Source organism: Perognathus longimembris, chromosome 28 (genome assembly GCF_023159225.1).
Source record: "Perognathus longimembris pacificus isolate PPM17 chromosome 28, ASM2315922v1, whole genome shotgun sequence".
Classification (NCBI taxonomy): Eukaryota; Metazoa; Chordata; class Mammalia; order Rodentia; family Heteromyidae; genus Perognathus; species Perognathus longimembris.
Genome location: NC_063188.1, coordinates 56,488,838 through 56,506,257, shown reverse-complemented (window position 1 = coordinate 56,506,257; position 17,420 = coordinate 56,488,838). Strand labels below are relative to the sequence as shown.

Sequence of the window (17,420 nt, the reverse complement as noted above, 5' to 3'; positions counted from 1 at the left end):
CAGGCATGAGCCACCAGCATCTGGTTCTCCTTTAGTATTTTAAAATGACCTCTCTTTAGACACATAATCAAAAACTCCAAATTTAAATAGGGCATGGTGGTACATGCCTGGAAATCCTACCACTTGTGAGGTTGAGGCAAGGAAGAGTAAGATTTCGAGGCCAACCTGGACTACATAGTGAGTTTGAAGCCAGCGTGGACTAAATAATAAGACCCAATTTCAAACAAAATAAAGCAACTAACTGGGTGCTGGTGGCTCACGCCTGTAATCCTGGCTATTCAGGAGGGTGAAATCTGAGGATCATTGTTCAAAGCCAGCCTGGCAGGAAACATCCCCATAAGATTCTTTTTTTTTTTTAACCAGTCCTGGGTCTTGGACTCAGGGCCTGAGCACTGAGCCACAGCGCGCCACTTCTGGCCATTTTCTATATATGTGGTGCTGGGGGAATCGAACCCAGGGCTTCATGTATACTAGGCAAGCACTCTTGCCACTAAGTCATACTCCAAGTCCCCCCATAAGATTCTTATCTCCAATTAACCACCAGAAAGCCAAAAGTGGAGCAGTGGCTTAAAATGGTAGAGCACTAGCCTTGATTAAAAGAGCTCTAGGACAGCAGCCAGGCCCTGAATTCAAGCCCTATAACCAGAAAAACAACAACAACAAGACAAACCCCATACCTAGACAGACAATAAACAGAAAACTCAGAAATTAGGTTGTAAAAGTTTATTGACAGAGTCAAAAAGAACACAGCCAGACATTTGGTTATCTTTGCCACTATAATGTATCATTACTAGAAAAAGGAAATTGAGTCTACTTAAGGCACTTCAGATCAAAGCGAATTTTAAATTTTCCACAAAAGAAACACCTTTTTTCAAGTGTTGTACATCTGCTTTTGCACAGATTTATCCAAAATGCTGTCCTCCTTATAGAAAAAAATGTGCTCTTTAAAGAGGAGACAAAACAAATACAAAACCCCTGTCATTTGTTCAGTGACCACGGCAAATAGCTGCACTATGCAGACCGCATGGCAGTAATGTTCCCTTGGCACCCTGCATGACAATCAAGGCGTCTTTCTACAGGTCTCATAAGAATCACAGCACAAATTGATATGGCCTGAGACAAGTACGAGACTAGCACATGAGGAATCAAGAACCACCTCATTACAGGAGAGTAATAAAGAGTGGCTCTATTTAAGAACAAAAGGCCAACTATATCCCTTCCTTCCACCGACTAGGGAACCTCACATATATTTATCTCCACTCCTTCCACAAAGCTGTCTTGCATAAGATGTTTCTATCACACGGGAGGGTTGTTTAATGGTAAATAGCAGGAGACAGTCACAGTATGTGTTTGTTTTTGTGTAGGTTCCGGAGCTTCAACCCACGAGTCTGGTTGCTGTCTCTGAGCTTTTGTGCTCAAGGCTAGAGCTCTACCACTTCAGCCACAGTTCTACTTGTGGCTTTTTGGTGGTTCTTTAAGATAAGAGGGTCATGGACTTTCCTGCCCAGGCTGGCTTCAAACAGCAATCCTCAGATTTCAGTTTCCTGAGAAGCTAGGATTACAGGCATGAACTACAGGCACCTGGATCACAGTGTGTTTTTAATGTAATACTTTTAAGATTATTGTTGTTCACAATTATAATTATCATACTTTTTCTTTTTGAGGTTCTGGGGATTAAACCCAGGGCCTCATACATACTATGCAAGCACTCTGCTATGAGCAACATGCCAGCCCTCCCACTTTCCCAACAGTGGCATTTCAGGTTACTCTTCATAACTATGTGGGAGGCTCTAATTACATGGATAATGATAATCATGAAATGTTCCATACAGAATTGTATATGTACATTTTTTTGGTGCTGGTACTGGAGCTTGAACTCAGGGCCTGGATGCTGTTCCTTAGTTTCTGTACTCAAGGCTAGCACTTGAGCCAAGTTGCACTGTCAGCTTTTTGCTGGCTAATTTGACATGAGTCTCATGGAATTTTCTGGCCACAGTGGCTTTGAACCTTGATCTCAGCCTCCCAAGTAGCTAGAATTACAGGAATAAGCCACAGGTGCCTGGCTCTACAGAGAAATTTGACTTGAATGGTTATTTCCACTGTCAGAATTCCTTCATATTTTTTTGTTTTGTTTCTCGGCATGTTTTTTTTTTTTTTTTTCCTGAGATGGGGTCTTACTATGTTTCCAGGTGGGCCTCAAATTCCCGGACTCAACCAATGCCCTCCTCCATCAGTCACCCAAGTAGCTGGGACAGGCAAATGACACTGTGTAGGCTTTATCGATAACTTCAGTTGGAGACTAAGGCCAAAAATGATCGCAAAAACCAGAAAAGTTTCAAGAAACATTCCATCTCTACACACAGCCAACACCCAGTGTTTCATGATTTTCTTTTCCCTTTGTAAGGGAGTTCTTTTTCTGAATACAGTGAGCATCTATTTTGTTAAGTAAAAATAAAATAACTGACAATCTCTACCTTTCACAGACATTTGAGAAACCATTTGTAAGTGATGCTGATTTTTAGCACTAAGGTTATTATTGGAGATGGGCAACTTTAAATAAAAGGAAAATGAAGGAGATACAGTGAATGTGAAGCCTCTCCCAATGCAAGGAGTTAACATTGCAGTCATGCAGAATACTAATGCTGTACTGAGAGCTACTGTTTTGGGTCTACAGATGTGAAGAAACATAGACAGTTGTAGAAAACATGCAGAAGGGTAGCTTAACTCCTCTTAATAAAGACCAGACCTGTACTCAGAAGAACATTCCATTTTCCGAAGATCACAGAACACATGCAGTTTCTTGGCTCCAAAGGAAAGCTTTGTCAAGTTTGCACACAGATGCAAAGATGGAAAACTAACCAGTAGATCCTGTGCAATTATCTCTAACATGATTTGCAGGAAGACTAGGGAAGAGCTATCATTTCTCACCTTTGATAGGAGGAAACCAGATGAGCAAAAGCCCACTCAAGTCATTTTGAGCTTTGTTCTAATTACAATGAAGTAGTTACTTCAAAACTGTATAGTATATTAAATTCTACAAAAGAAAATGTTCCCTAAGTTCATTGTGAAGGGAAGGTTAAGAAGAGAATCAATTTCAAATACGTCATGATTTTGACAAAAAAAAAGTTGCTTGTTAAGGCATTACACATCTTCTTTGGTTAAATGATTTAACTAATGAACTCACTGAAAAAAGAGGTAATACAAAACACAAAGGTTGTATTCTTCTTCCAAACACTCAGTTCTTGTTTGGTTTCCATTAGCACAGTATCTATGTAGCTCTGGGATCCTTTTAACTCATCAGAAAGCTGAAACAAAAGTATGTATCAATCTATTAGTCTCTCAAGGAAAAGAAATACACCTCTAGTAAATAAGTGTGCTGAATTTAACAGACCACTATAGATCAGACCATCTGTTACATGTACACCAGACAATTTGGGTATGAATGACAAAGTGAGAAACATCAAGAGAAAAGGTGGTCTTACATGGAAAGAAACTACACATAACCTCAAGTTAAAATGTCTCTTGAATAGAAATACTGACTCATAATCGAATCAACCCTAGTGATCAAATAATTAAGTAATTCTTATTTCTCTTAGAAGGCTCAGCTCTGGCTTCTGGCTGAAATTCCTTGTTTTTGTGTTTGTTGTTGTTGTTGGTGTTTGTGGGGCTTGAACTCAGGGCCTGGGTACTATCCCTGAGCTTTATCACTCAAGGATAGTGTCCTACCACTTTGAGCCACAGTGCCACTTCCAGTTTTCTGGGGGTTAATTGGAGATAAGAGTCTCATGGACTTCTTGCTTGGACTGGCTTCAAACTGTGATACTCAGATCTCAGCTTCCTGAGCAACTGGTGTCCAGCTGAGATTTCTATTTTTTTTTTTTTTTTTGCCAGTCCTGGACCTTGGACTCAGGGCCTGAGCACTGTCCCTGGCTTCTTTTTGCTCAAGGCTAGCACTCTGCCACTTGAGCCACAGCGCCACTTTTGGACATTTTCTATATATGTGGTGCTGGGGAATTGAACCCAGGGTTTCATGTATACAAGTCAAGCACTCTTGTCACTAGGCCATATTCCCAGCCCTGAGATTTCTATTTTAAAATGAGTAAGTTTGCTGTTGACTCATCCTATAATCCTAGCTACACAGGAGGCTGAGATCTGAGGATTGTGTTTCAAAGTCACCCCAGAAAACAAATCCATGAGACTCTGATTTCCTATTAACCATTAAAAAAGCCAGAAGTAGAGCTATGGCTCCAGTGGTAGAGCACTGACCTTGAGCCTGAAAGAGCTCAGGGATAGAACTCAGGCCCTGAATTCAAGCCCCAGGTCTGGAACAAAATAAAATAAAATAAGTAAGTTCACAAGGAAAAAAAAAGAAAAGATTAACTTATGCTGTGTATTGAACAAAGGGTGATTCATATCTAGCATATACTCAGCTAAAAAAATTACACACCCCCCCCCCGCAAGAACAAATCCTCAATGAAACAACAACCCCATTGAGTGGGCTAAAGACTTAAAGACAGACTTCTCTGAAGAAATAAGAATGGCCAAGAAGACACATGAAGAGATGTTCAACATCTCTGGCTATAAACGAAATGTAAATCAGGGACTGAGAAAGTGGCTTAGTGGTAGAGTGCTTGCCTAACATGCACGAAGCACAGAGTTCAATTCCTCAGCACCACATAAAAAGAAAAAGCCAGAAGTAGTGCTATGGCTCAAGTGATAGAGTGCTAGCCTTGAGCAAAAGCAGCTAAGGGACAGCGCCTAGGCCCTGAGTTCAAACCCCGGGACTGGCAAAAAGAAAGAGAGAAACGCAAATCAAAACATTGACTTCCACTTCACCCGTTAGAATGGCCATTATCAGGAAAACTAGGGGCTGGGAATGTGGCTTAATGGTAGAGTGCTTGCCTAGCAGGCATGAAGCCCTAGGTTCGATTCCTCAGCACTACATAAACAGAAAAGGCTGGAAGTGGCACTGTGGCTCAAGAGATAGAGTGCTAGCCATGAGTAAAAAGAAGCCAGGGACAGTGCTCAGGCCCTGAGTTCAAGCTCCAGGACTGGCAAAAAAAAAAAAAAGAAAACTAAAAATGAGGTAGGAGGTAACAAGTTTGACAAGAAATGTACTACCTTTCATATGTAACTGTAACCCCTCTGTACATCACCTTGACAATAAGATTAAATTAAAAAAATAAAACTAGTAATAACAGATGCTGGAGGGGATGTGGTGAAAAGGGAATGCTATTACACTGTTGATGGGAACGTAAACTTGTTCAACCACTCTGGAAAGCGTGGTTCCATGAAGTTCCAAAAGACTGAACATAAAGCTTCTCTATAACCCAGCAATCCTACTCCTGGACATTTCCCCAAATGACTACAAACAAGTCTATACTAAATGTCACCAGCACAATCATGTTCATTGCAGCATTATATACCATAACTAAGATTTGGAATCAACCCAGATGCCCCTTAGTGGATGACGGGTTCAAGAAATGCACTATATATACACAATGGAATTCTATGCTTCCATCAGAAAGAATGACATTATCCTATTATTGAGATGGAAAGACTTGGAAAAATTATATTAAGTGAAGTAAGCTAGACCCAAAGAAAATAGGTTGCGTGGCTTCCCCCATCTGTAATAACTAGAATATGTCTATTAACCTACAAGTTAATCTAATGGATAGTAAAAGACAAATAATTACACTTGGATATGATTAATTAAACAGCACTCTAAGCATCACACAATGAGAACAAAGGATATTCTTTCTTTTTTTTTTTTTTGCCGGTCCTGGGGCTTGAACTCTGGGTGTGGGTCCTGTCCCTGAGCTCCGTTTTTTGCTCAAGGCTAGCCCTCTACTACTTGAGCAACAGTGCCATGTCCAGCTTTTTCTAAGTAGTCTATTGGAGACAAGAATCTCACAGATTTTCTTGCCCAGGCTGGCTTTGAACCGAGGTCTTCAGATCTCAGCCTTCTTGAGTAGCTAGTATTACAGGCATGAGCCTCCAGCATCTGGCTGGAGAATATTCTTTGGAGAGGATCACAATGGCTCAATATCTATGTGCATATGACCATATAAAATGATGCTTATCGAAATGAATGCCAAGAAATGAAACAGGAAGGGTTTTTGTTGTTGCTGTTGTTTTGCTAGTCCTGGGGCTTAAACTCTGGGCCTGGGAACTGTCCCTGAGCTCTTCAGCTCAAGGCTAGCACTCTGTCTAGCCACAGTGCCAGGTCCGGTTTTCTGCTGGTTAATTGGAGGTAAGAGTCTCATGGACTTTTCCTGCCTGGGCTGGCTTCGAACTGCGATCTTCAGATCTCAGCTTCCTGAGTAGCTAGGATTACAGGCCTGAGTCACTGATGCCTGGCACCCTTTGTCTTGTATATAAGTTTATTTGATTTGGGGAAAGGGAAATCACAGAAATGGTGAGACAAAGGGTGAACCAATTCAACAGTGAGGGCTGGGAATATGGCCTAGTGGTAAAGTGTTCGCCTCATATGCATGAGGCCCTGGGTTCGATTCCCCAGCACCACATATGTAGAAAAAAGCCAGAATTGGTGCTGTGGCTCAAGAGGTAGAGTGCTAGCCTTGAGCAAAAAGAAGCCAGGGACAGTGTTCAGGCCCTGAGTCCATGGCCCCAGGACTGGCAACAAAAACAAAACAAATAAACCAATTCAACAGTGATACTCGAGGGCTGGGACTATAGCCTAGTGGTAAAGTGCTCGCCTCGTATACCTGAAGCCGTGGGTTCGATTCCTCCGTACTACATAAACAGAAAAAGCCGGAAGTGGCGCTGTGGCTCAAATGGTAGAGTGCTAGCCTTGAGCAAAAAGAAGCCAGGGACAGTGCTCAGGCCCTGAGTTCAAGCCCCAGGACTGGCAAAAAACAAAACAAAATCAACAATGATACTGGACACTATACTGGAAATGAACTTTACAACTTGGGGGAGAGGGAGAAAATAAGGAAGGGGGTAGAAAATAAGGGAGGGGGGTAACATTATTGAAAAAGAAATGTACTCATTACTTTTACAATAAAATTTAAATGAAAAAAGGGCCACTAGCAATGCTACAATGAATATGAATAAACTAGGAAGTTGAATAATGTATCTCCTACAATCTTGTGTTAAAAGTTATATAGCGGGGGGCTGGGGATATGGCCTAGTGGCAAGAGTGCCTGCCTCATATACATGAGGCCCTGGGTTCGATTCCCCAGCACCACATATACAGAAAATGGCCAGAAGTGGCGCTGTGGCTCAAGTGGCAGAGTGCTAGCCTTGAGCAAAAAGAAGCCAGGGACAGTGCTCAGGCCCTGAGTTCATGGCCTAGGACTGGCCAAAAAAAAAAAAAGTTATATAGCGGGGCTGGGGATATAGCCTAGTGGCAAGAGTGCCTGCCTCGGTATACCCGAGGCCCTAGGTTCGATTCCCCAGCACCACATATACAGAAAACGGCCAGAAGCGGCGCTGTGGCTCAAGTGGCAGAGTGCTAGCCTTGAGCGGGAAGAAGCCAGGGACAGTGCTCAGGCCCTGAGTCCAAGGCCCAGGACTGGCCAAAAAAAAAAAAAAAAAAAGTTATATAGCACAGATCACCAGGGGCTCTTATCTTTAATCCTACCAACTCAGTTATCTGAGATCCTGAGGATCAATGTTTGAACTCAGCCTAGGCAGGAAAGTCCATGAGATTCTTATCTCCAATTAATCAGCAAAAATCCAGAAGTAGAGCTATAGCTCCAGTGGTAAAGCGCCAGCTTCCTTACTAAAAGCTAAGGGACAGTGCACCCAAGGCCATGAGTTTAAGACCCATTATTAGCACACACACACACACACACACACACACACATATACACATACACACACAAATCATTCCTTAGCCAGGTGCTTGGTGGCTCACACCTACTAATCCTAGCTACTCAGTAGGCTGAGATCTGAGAATTGTGGTTCAAAGCCAGCCTGGACAGGAAAATCCATGAGACATCACCAAAATATCCAGAAGTGGAGCTGTGGCTCAAGTGGTAGAGCATTAGGCTTGAGCACAAAAGCTCAGGAGAGCACCCATGCCCTGGGTTCAAGACCCAGAATTGACACACACATACAAAAATATTTCTTCTTTTAGGAGATATACAGTATATAGACAAACAACTAGGTGGGACATGGTAATAATATGTCCTAAGCATTATGGTACAGATTTCTAGATTAAAATAAGTTACATTGGAATAACTTTACAAATAAATATATTGTCCTGAGACAATATATACCAGTGGCCCATCATACCCTAAAGGATTTTAAAATGTTATATCTAACATATCTAAATCAAATCTTTTCTTTCCTACAGAAGCCATAACAGCTTGATAGCAAAGCAAGAAAAATAAATACTATAAAGCAATATGAAGTCTGATCACTGTAAGTATAGGTCATCACTATATAAATGGAAATAAGAATCATACCTGTACGGATAGCCATGATATTTAGATCTGAAAATAGACAGCATCCAACTGAAGAATAGCACAACAAGTCCAATACCAGCTAAGCACATTACTGCAGAAAAGCAGAAAGATGGCAAAATGATTAGTTTGGATAAAATACAACCATGGCAAAAATGTTAGCTTATACTTCCAAAGAGTAACAGAGGGCTGCAATTTATTGATAAACAACTTCCCAACAGTTTCGCCCATTTAGTATTCCAGTCTGCTTTTCCTTTAAATTTTGCTCTGTTACAATGTAACAGCAACTCCATTTATATTCTTGAGTGATTCAACACCATGAAATAATAAATTCCTTAAAAAAATCATGCCCAGGAGTTTATTGTTAAAATTTGTTTTACTACAGCAGGGAGCCTATGGCTCCATGCCTATTATAATCCTAGCTATTCAGGAGGCTGAGATCTGAGCATTTTTTTTGCCAGTCCTGAGGCTTGAACTCAGGGCCTGGGCACTGTCCCTGAGCTTCTTTTGCTGAAGGCTCGCGCTCTACCACTTGAGCCACAGCACTACTTCTGGCTTTTTCTGTTTATGTGGTGCTGAGGAATCCAACCCAGGGCTTCATGCATGCCAGGCAAGCACTCTAACCACCAGGCCACATTCTTAGCCCAATCTGAGCATTTTTAAGGTTTTAAAGCATTTTATTTTTTAAAGCATTTTGAGGTTTAAAACCAGCCAGAGAAGAAAATTCCATGAGACTCTATATATACCCCCACTTAACCACCAAAAAGCCAGAAGTGGAGCTGGCTCCAGTGGTAGAGCTCTAGCTTTGAGGAAAAATCCTGAGACAGTGCCTAGGCCCTGAGTTCAAACCCCAAGATTGGCACACACACACACACACACACACACACACACACACACACACACACACACACACACCACACACACCTCTGTCTAACAAAATCATCAATTCCCAAACTTCATTAGTTGTCTTACAAAGATGGGTACAGTACCTCAGGTCTATAATTCCAGCTACTAACAGAGGAAAATAGCATGCTTATCCTATACTAAGGGAAAAAGTGGGCAGATATTACTTTTTGTTCCTGTAGTAAAGGCAGAATTGTTATCATTGTTTATTATTATCATTAGGTGATGACTTACACTTTCTCTTCCCAATATCCATGTCAGAGGTAGCAGCTTCGCATAAAAGCACCATCCCTAAAGTAACACCACCATCTTGGAAAAATTGTTTAAGGAGAAACTCACATAGACACAGAGCACACACCACTTTACTATTTCGTTTCTCATGAAGACAATTTAAAGAAATAAATACTAGTCTTTAATGCTTAGCTTCAGAAAATTAACCCAAACAAGTAATCTGCACAGTTGGCAATTATGTTGTACAAATACATAAAAATTAAGATTAGAAGATGACAATATTTGAACAAAGGAGAACTGATATTTCAGTCCAACATTTCACCATAAGTTGACAGATAAAAGACAAGGATTTCGGATATCAGACTTTGAAATCACATTCAACTGTTAATCTAACCTCATATACATTATAAATACTAAATAGCCATTTTCAGCATTTCAATCCCCTCCACCAAACAAAAGCACACTGGAAAAAAAAGCACCATTTAGAGAGAATAACTCAAATTTGTGTTAGGAAAGCAGTCTCAAATTTTTCTCCACAATTTCAACAACATTTAAAGCACAAATTACTACTAAGCTACTTAATTTTGCCTTATTCTAATAAAAAAGACCTTACTTTTATTGAGCTTTATAATGGGAGCTATGTGAAAACATAATGCAGCTACCTATTTGCATAGCTGGATGTTAAAAATAAGGAGCCCCAAGTTTCAAACAAATACATTATTTTCTAGTAGAAACAAGAAATTCACCCTGCAGTTTAGTGAACACGAACAGCAGTAAAAACATTCCCAAATTAATTATGCATACATGCATGCGCCGTGTGTACCACTGTATGTGGGTATGATTAAGAGAAAAGAGAAAACTAGGTTTTCAGAAGAGGCCCTGAATACATAATTTGCTCTACAACCTCATGATTCATCCCATCATTGCCATGTTCCAGTCTCTTCAATAGGCTCTTGTTAGGGAACGAGGCCCATTCAGCATGGCTTTTTAGTTGCTCAGCCAAGTCTCTTCTCCAGCAATTTTCTTTAAGGAAAAGAGGTTCTTTATGTCCAGATTGGAGCAAAGATGGATCATTTCTGCCAGTTTTTCTTTGCCAGGATCTCAGATTAATGATCAAGACTTCTATTTTGGAACTGTCTTTGGATCATGGACTGACTATATGCATGTATTTTTTTTTTTTATTGGCCATTCCTGGGCCTTGGACTCAGGGCCTGAGCACTGTCCCTGGCTTCTTTTTGCTCAAGGCTAGCACTCTACCACTTGAGCCACAGCGCCACTTCTGGCCGTTTTCTGTATATGTGGTGCTGGGGAATTGAACCCAGGGCCGCATGTATACGAGGCAAGCACTCTTGCCACTAGGCCATATCCCCAGCCCCATGCATGTATTTTTTTGTATATTTATTTCTGCCAGTACTGGGGCTTGAACTCAGGGCCTACTGCTCTTGCTCAGCTTTCTTGATCACAGCTGGCACTCTACCAGTTGAGCCATGCCTCTAGGCCAGCTTATTGCTGCTGTATTGGAGATGGAGTTACATGAACTTTTCTACCCAGGCTGGCTTTCAACTGCAATCCTCTAGGTGTTAGCCTCATGAGTAGCTAGGGTTATAGGCTTGAGCCACCAGTGTCTGACAATACCTACATCTAACACCACTTCTGGCCGTTTTCTATATATGTGGTGCTGGGGAATCGAACCCAGGGCTTCATGTATACGAGTCAAGCACTCTTGCCACTAGGCCATATTCCCAGCCCCTACTGCTTTCTTATACACTAGAGAAAACGGTTCTCTAAAATCATAAATTGCTTGAAATTACATCAGAAGCATGAAACATTGTACATTTCTTAGTTTTTATTTGCTGGAGAATTTAAGCCCCTCAATTTACAAGTATAAGTAAGTCCTTTCTGTGTGTGTGTGTGTGTGTGTGTGTGTGTGTGTGTTACTGGTTGTGGGCCTGGGCCTGTCCCTGAGTCCTGGGTCTCTTTGTGCTCAAGGCTAGCACTCTACCACTTGAGCCACAGTACCACTTCCAGTTTTTGAGTGAGTAATAGGAGATAAGAGCCTGCTTAGCCTGGCTTTGAATCATGATCCTCAGATCTCAGCCTCCTGAATAGCTAGGATTACAGGTGTGACCCATCAGCACCTGGCTACAAGTGTAATTTCTAAGGAGCCTCAATTACAACCAAGGCAAAGACCAGTGTTAAGACAAACTCTAAATTATCTTTTTAGTTTTCTAAGGACCTTTGGGTCCACTTAATGATCTGGACCAGGAATTTGATTTTATTTGTTTATCTCAGGGCCTTGTACAGATTAGGCTATTACTACACTGAGCTCTATCCCCAGCCCCTGAAGCATTGTTTTGCTTGGTTAAAGAAAAAAACTAGGACCTAGGGATGAAGCTCAGTGGTAGGACACTCATGTACAAGATCCTGGATTTGATGTGTAGCACCGCAAAGAACAAACTTAAGCAGAAAGAATAAAAGAAGCTAGGCATAGTGGTGCAGGCCTGTAGTTCTAGCATTCTAGAGGTGAGAATGAGACAGGAAGATTATGAGTTCCAGCTCAGCCTGGACTACATACGGTCTTGTTTGAAAAACAAAAATACCAACCAAACAAAAACTATTCAACAGGGGCTGGGAATATGGCTGAGTGGTAGAGTGCTTACCTAGCATGCAGGAAGCCCTGGGTTCGAGTCCTCATCCCCACATAAACAGAAAAAGCAGAAGTGACGCTGTGGCTCAAGTGGTACAGTGCTAGCTTTGAGCAAAAAGAAAAGGCAGGGACAGTGCTCAGGCCCTGAGTTCAAGCCCCAGGACTGGCAAAAAACCCCAAAAACTATTCAACAAAAATCCACAATGAGTGCTGGGAATATGGCCTAGTGTCAAGATTGCTTGCCTTGTATACATGAAGCCCTGGGTTTGATTCCCCAGCACCACATATGTAGAAAATGGCAAGAAGGTGGCGCTGTGGCTCAAGTGGCAGAGTGCTAGCCTTGAGCAAAAAGAAGCCAGGGACAGTGCTCAGGCCCTGAGTTTAAGGCCCAGGACTGGCAAAAAAAAAAAAAAAAATCCACAAAGACCATACTTCACTTGCATTTTACTTAAACTGCACTCCTTTTCCAAATCCTTACTACCAGGCTTATCTTTTCTTCATAAGAAGACATCACTACTTCCTCTGATGTGTAGTCTTCCTTGTATCAATGAACTGATAAACCTGGCTTTACCAAACTTCAGGTTTGTCCTTGATGATGTTTAGCTTAATGGGCTAAGATGGAGGACCCAAGAACCATGACTTCCAAAGGATATTATGGCCTGCATTAGGAAAGCAGAACCAACCAAATGCTGTGCAGTGGATATGACCTTGTGAGAAAAATAGGCAAGTTAAAATGGACCTACAAAGACTTCTTATAAAAAGGATACTGAACAGAAGAACAATGTGTGTTTCAGCTACAAACTGGGCTTGGCTGCTTCCATGGATATAATTCTGGGGAAAGGAGAAGACAAAATGGAATCTTTAAATACACATTAAATTCCGCTATCTGGCTGGCTGCAATAGTGCATGCCAGTAATGAACAAGGAGGATGAGGCAGGAGGATCACGAGTTTGAGACCAGCCTGGGCTACACCTAAAAAAAAAATCCAATATCCTACCCCTATAATGGGTTAATTTAAACCTTTTGAAATGATTAATTCACCTGATATACTTAACATCTCCTGGGTCTGTGGCATTCATCAGCAAGTCTGATGACAACAAAAGCCATTTCTGTATCACTTATTATCAATTTGTCTTTTCATTATACTTATACAATAAAAAATATGAGGTGAGAAAATATATGCAAAATTAGCTTTCTTGCTTCATGAGAAACAGTATTTTCTCAATTTTTTTTCATGTGCTGCCGCAGTATGCTGAGCAGGCTATTTTTTCAATTTTTAAAAATTTATATATATTTTTTCTTTTTTCTTTTATAAATTTTATTTTTAGTCCTGGTACTGGGGCTTGAACTCAGAACATATGCTCTATCCTATGGCTTTTTTGCTCAAGGCTGGTGATCTACCACATGAGATAGTTCTACTTCTGGCTTTTTTTTTATCAGACCTGGGGCTTGAACTCAGGGTCTGGGCACTGTCCCTGAGCTTCTCTAAAATATATATATATTTTTTCTTTTATAAATTTTATTTTTAGTCCTGGTACTGGGGCTTGAACTCAGAACCTATGCTCTATCCTATGGCTTTTTTGCTCAAGGCTGGTGATCTACCACATGAGATAGTTCTACTTCTGGCTTTTTTTTTGTCAGACCTGGGGCTTGAACTCAGGGTCTGGGCACTGTCCCTGAGCTTCTCTTGCTCAAGGCTAGAGCTCTACCACTTGAGCCACAACACTACTTCTGCCTTTTTCTGTGTATGTGGTACTGAGGAATTGAAGCCAGGCAAGCACTCTACCACTAAGGGACATTCCCAGCCCCTCTTTTTTTGGGTGGGTCCTGGGGCTTGAAACTCTGGACCTGGGTGCTGTCTCTGAGCTATTCAGCTCAAGGGTAGCACTATACCACTTTGAGCCACAGCACCACTGCTGATTTTCTGGTGGTTAAGTGGAGGTAAGAGTCTTACAGACTTACCTGCCCGGGATGGCTTTGAACCATGATCGTCAGATCTCAGTCTCCTGAGTAACTAAGATTACAGGTGTGAGCCACTGGTGCCTGGCTCACTTCTGGCTTTTTGATGATTAACTGGGGATAAGAATCTCACAAGCTTTCCTGCTCATGCCAGATTCAAACTGCAATCCTCAGACCTCAACCTCCTGAGTAGCAAGGATTACAGGTGTGAACCACTAGCACTGGGTGAGAAATAATATTTATTATGATGATGATGTAGTTGTACAAAGGGGTTACAATTCCATTAAGTCAGATTACATGTACAATGCTTTTGAGTCAATATCACCTCTTTATTCATTCTTCTCCATGAGAAGAAGTAATTTTTTAAATTGTCAAACTGATATACAGAGCGGTTACAGTTTCTTACTTTAGGCATTGGATACATTTCTTGTACTGTTTGTTACCTCCTCCCTCATTCCCCCTTCCCCCTCCCCCCAAAAAGTAATTTTTCTGTGCCAACTCTGAGGCTTGAACTCAGAGCCTGATTTCTGTCCTTAAGCTTTTGTGCTCATGGCCAGTGCTCTATAACTTAAGCTACAACTCCACTTCCAGCTTTTTTGTGGAGGTGGATAATTGGAGATAAGAGTCTCATGGACTTCCTTGCCTGGACTGGCTTCCAACATTGATCCTCAGATCTCAGCCTCCTAAGTAATTAGGATTATTGAGCCACTGGCACCAAGAGAGAAACGGTATGTATGTATGTATGTATGCACGCATGTATGTATTTTTGGTCTGAGATGAGAACTCGAGCTTGTAACCTTATGTTTCCCTCATTGGCAAGTACTCTATAGCCAGCACACAATCACAATGCTACAGGACACTGAAGAGGCAAAACTTTATAAAACTTTCACCAGACAGGGCTGGGAATTTGGCTTAGTGGTAGAGTGTTTGCCTAGCATGCGTGGAGCCCTGGTTTTGATTCCTCAGTACCACATAAACAGAAAAGGCCGGAAGTGGCACTGTGGCTCAAGTGGTAGAGTGCTAGCTTTGAGCAAAAGAAGCTCAGGGACAGTGTCCTGGCCCTAAGTTCAAGCCCCAGGACTGGAAAAAAAATTCACAGGGCAGAGAATGGGATGATAAACTATTCAAATTCAGAAATCAGAGATTAACAAATTACGAATAGAGTATAGCTCCCATAGTGGACTTACAGGTTGAAACAGTTCATAATGTTAATTACAGAAAGGGAACAAAAATGTTTTAGTTGAAACAACTATATTTCCACATAGTTGTTTTGGTGAATTGCAATTAGCTTTATACATCTCCACACTCCCATTAATCAACATTTGTGTTTAAGGTTTAGCATAGAAAGTTATTTAAAGCTGAGTGCCAGTGGCTCATTCCTATAATCCCCCTAGCTACTAGCTACTAAAGAGGCTGAGATCTGAGGATCATTTTGAAGCCAGCCTGGGCAGGAAAAGTCCATCAGCCTCATCTTCAATTAAACACCCAAGAAATTGAAAGTGGAGCTGTGGCTCAAGTGTTAGAGCACCAAACTTTTTTTCTTGGCCAGTCCTGTGGATTGAACTCTGGGCCTAGACACTTTCCCTAATCTTTTGCTCAAGGCTAGCACTCTACCACTTGAGCCATAGCATCACTTCTGGCTTTTTGTTTATGTGGTACTGAGGAATTGAACCCAGGGCTTTCATGCGTGCAAGGCAAGCACTCTACCACTAAGCCACATTCTCAGCCCTAGAGCACTAACCTTGAGCACAAAAGCTCAAGGACATGCTGGGCTCTGCTTAGGAGGCTGAGATCTGAGGATCCCCGTTGAAAGCCAGCCCAAGCAGGAAAGTCCATGAGACTCTTATCTCCAATTAACCACCAGAAAATGGAAGTAGCACAGTGGCTCAAAGTGGTAGATTACTAGCTTTGAGCAAAAGAGCTCAGAGGCAGCACCCAGGCCTGGAGTTCAAACTCTATAACTGGAAAAAATAAAAAAAATAAACAACAACAACAACAAAAAAAACCCCAACAAGTTCAAGTCCCAGGACTAGTATAGAAAAAATTATTTAAAGTCAAAACTGTATTGAAAAAAAAACTATATTGATTTGAACTTACTATATGTATGATACCATAGATTACTTTGAAGGTAATTTGCTATTCCTTAAAAAATATTTGCAAAGGAATCATTCACGATTTGAAATTTCAAATTTACTATAACACAGGTGGAGAATCTGTAGAAAGTGGAACCTACTTGCCAGGCACCGGTGGCTCACACATGTAATCCTAGCTACTCAGGAGGCTAAGGACTGAGGATCACGGTTCAAAGCCAGATCAGGCAAGGAAGTCCGTGAGACTCATCTCCAATAAACCACTCAGAAAAATTTGGAAGTGGCGCTGTGGCTCAAATGGTAAGAGTGCTAATCTTGAGCTGAAGAAGCTCAGTGACAGCACATTTAAGCCCTAGGACTGGCCAAAAAAAGGCAGAAGAAAATGGAACCAACTTAATTGAAAATCTCTGTATTGACTATAACACACAGTACTACCTATTTCAGTTTGCACAATTCTTGCAAGTGGCATTTTTATTCCCTTTCAACAGAGGAACAACACAATCCGATTTAAAGAATAAAAATACAACATATCCCATTATGCTGTGGGGCTGGAAGTCATTCCAGCTATAGGTCCTTAAGTTTACAATCTCAAATCCACAATGGGACTGAGGTTAGCAAACCTGTGGAACTCCAATGTAAACTCCCAAATATGTTCTATCTAGTTATACAATAGACAGCAATGTGATATAGGACTTAGGATGCTGGGGGTTCTTGATGGGTCCCTGAAATCAATCCTGAGAAACTAGTTTGTTTTGCTTACTTGTCAGTCATGGGGCTTGGACTCAGGGCCTGGGCTCTGTCCCAAAGCTGTTTTGCTCAAGGCTAGTACTCTACCACTTTGAGCCAAAGCGCCACTTCTGGGTTTCTGATGGTTAATTGGAGATAAGTATCTCAGGACTTTCCTGCTTGGGCTGGCTTTGAACTGCAATCCTCAGATCTCAGCCTCCTAAGTAGCTAGGATTACAGGTGTGAGCCACCAGTGCCAGGCAACAAACTAGGTTGTTTTTTCTTTTTTCTTTTCTTTTTTTTTTTTGCCAGTCCTGGGCCTTGGACTCAGGGCCTGAGCACTGTCCCTGGCTTCTTTTTGCTCAAGGCTAGCACTCTGCCTATTGAGCCGCAGCGCCACTTCTGGCCATTTCCTGTATATGTGGTGCTGGG

At 41.6% G+C, this 17,420-nt stretch overlaps 1 protein-coding gene across 1 annotated transcript in view; it reads right to left on the bottom strand.

The window, feature by feature from the left end:
- Window positions 1-2,127: 2,127 nt before the first annotated feature.
- The window catches only part of Magt1 (magnesium transporter 1), a 32,821-nt gene continuing 17,528 nt past the window's right edge, over window positions 2,128-17,420 (bottom strand). The window contains exons 7-10 of the mRNA XM_048336139.1: window positions 12,981-13,044; window positions 9,570-9,644; window positions 8,436-8,526; window positions 2,128-3,305 (exon numbers count right to left, since the gene is read on the bottom strand). Coding sequence (XP_048192096.1) covers window positions 3,290-3,305; window positions 8,436-8,526; window positions 9,570-9,644; window positions 12,981-13,044 — 246 coding nt within the window. The 3' untranslated portion in view covers window positions 2,128-3,289. The remainder of the gene's footprint in view (window positions 3,306-8,435; window positions 8,527-9,569; window positions 9,645-12,980; window positions 13,045-17,420) is intronic.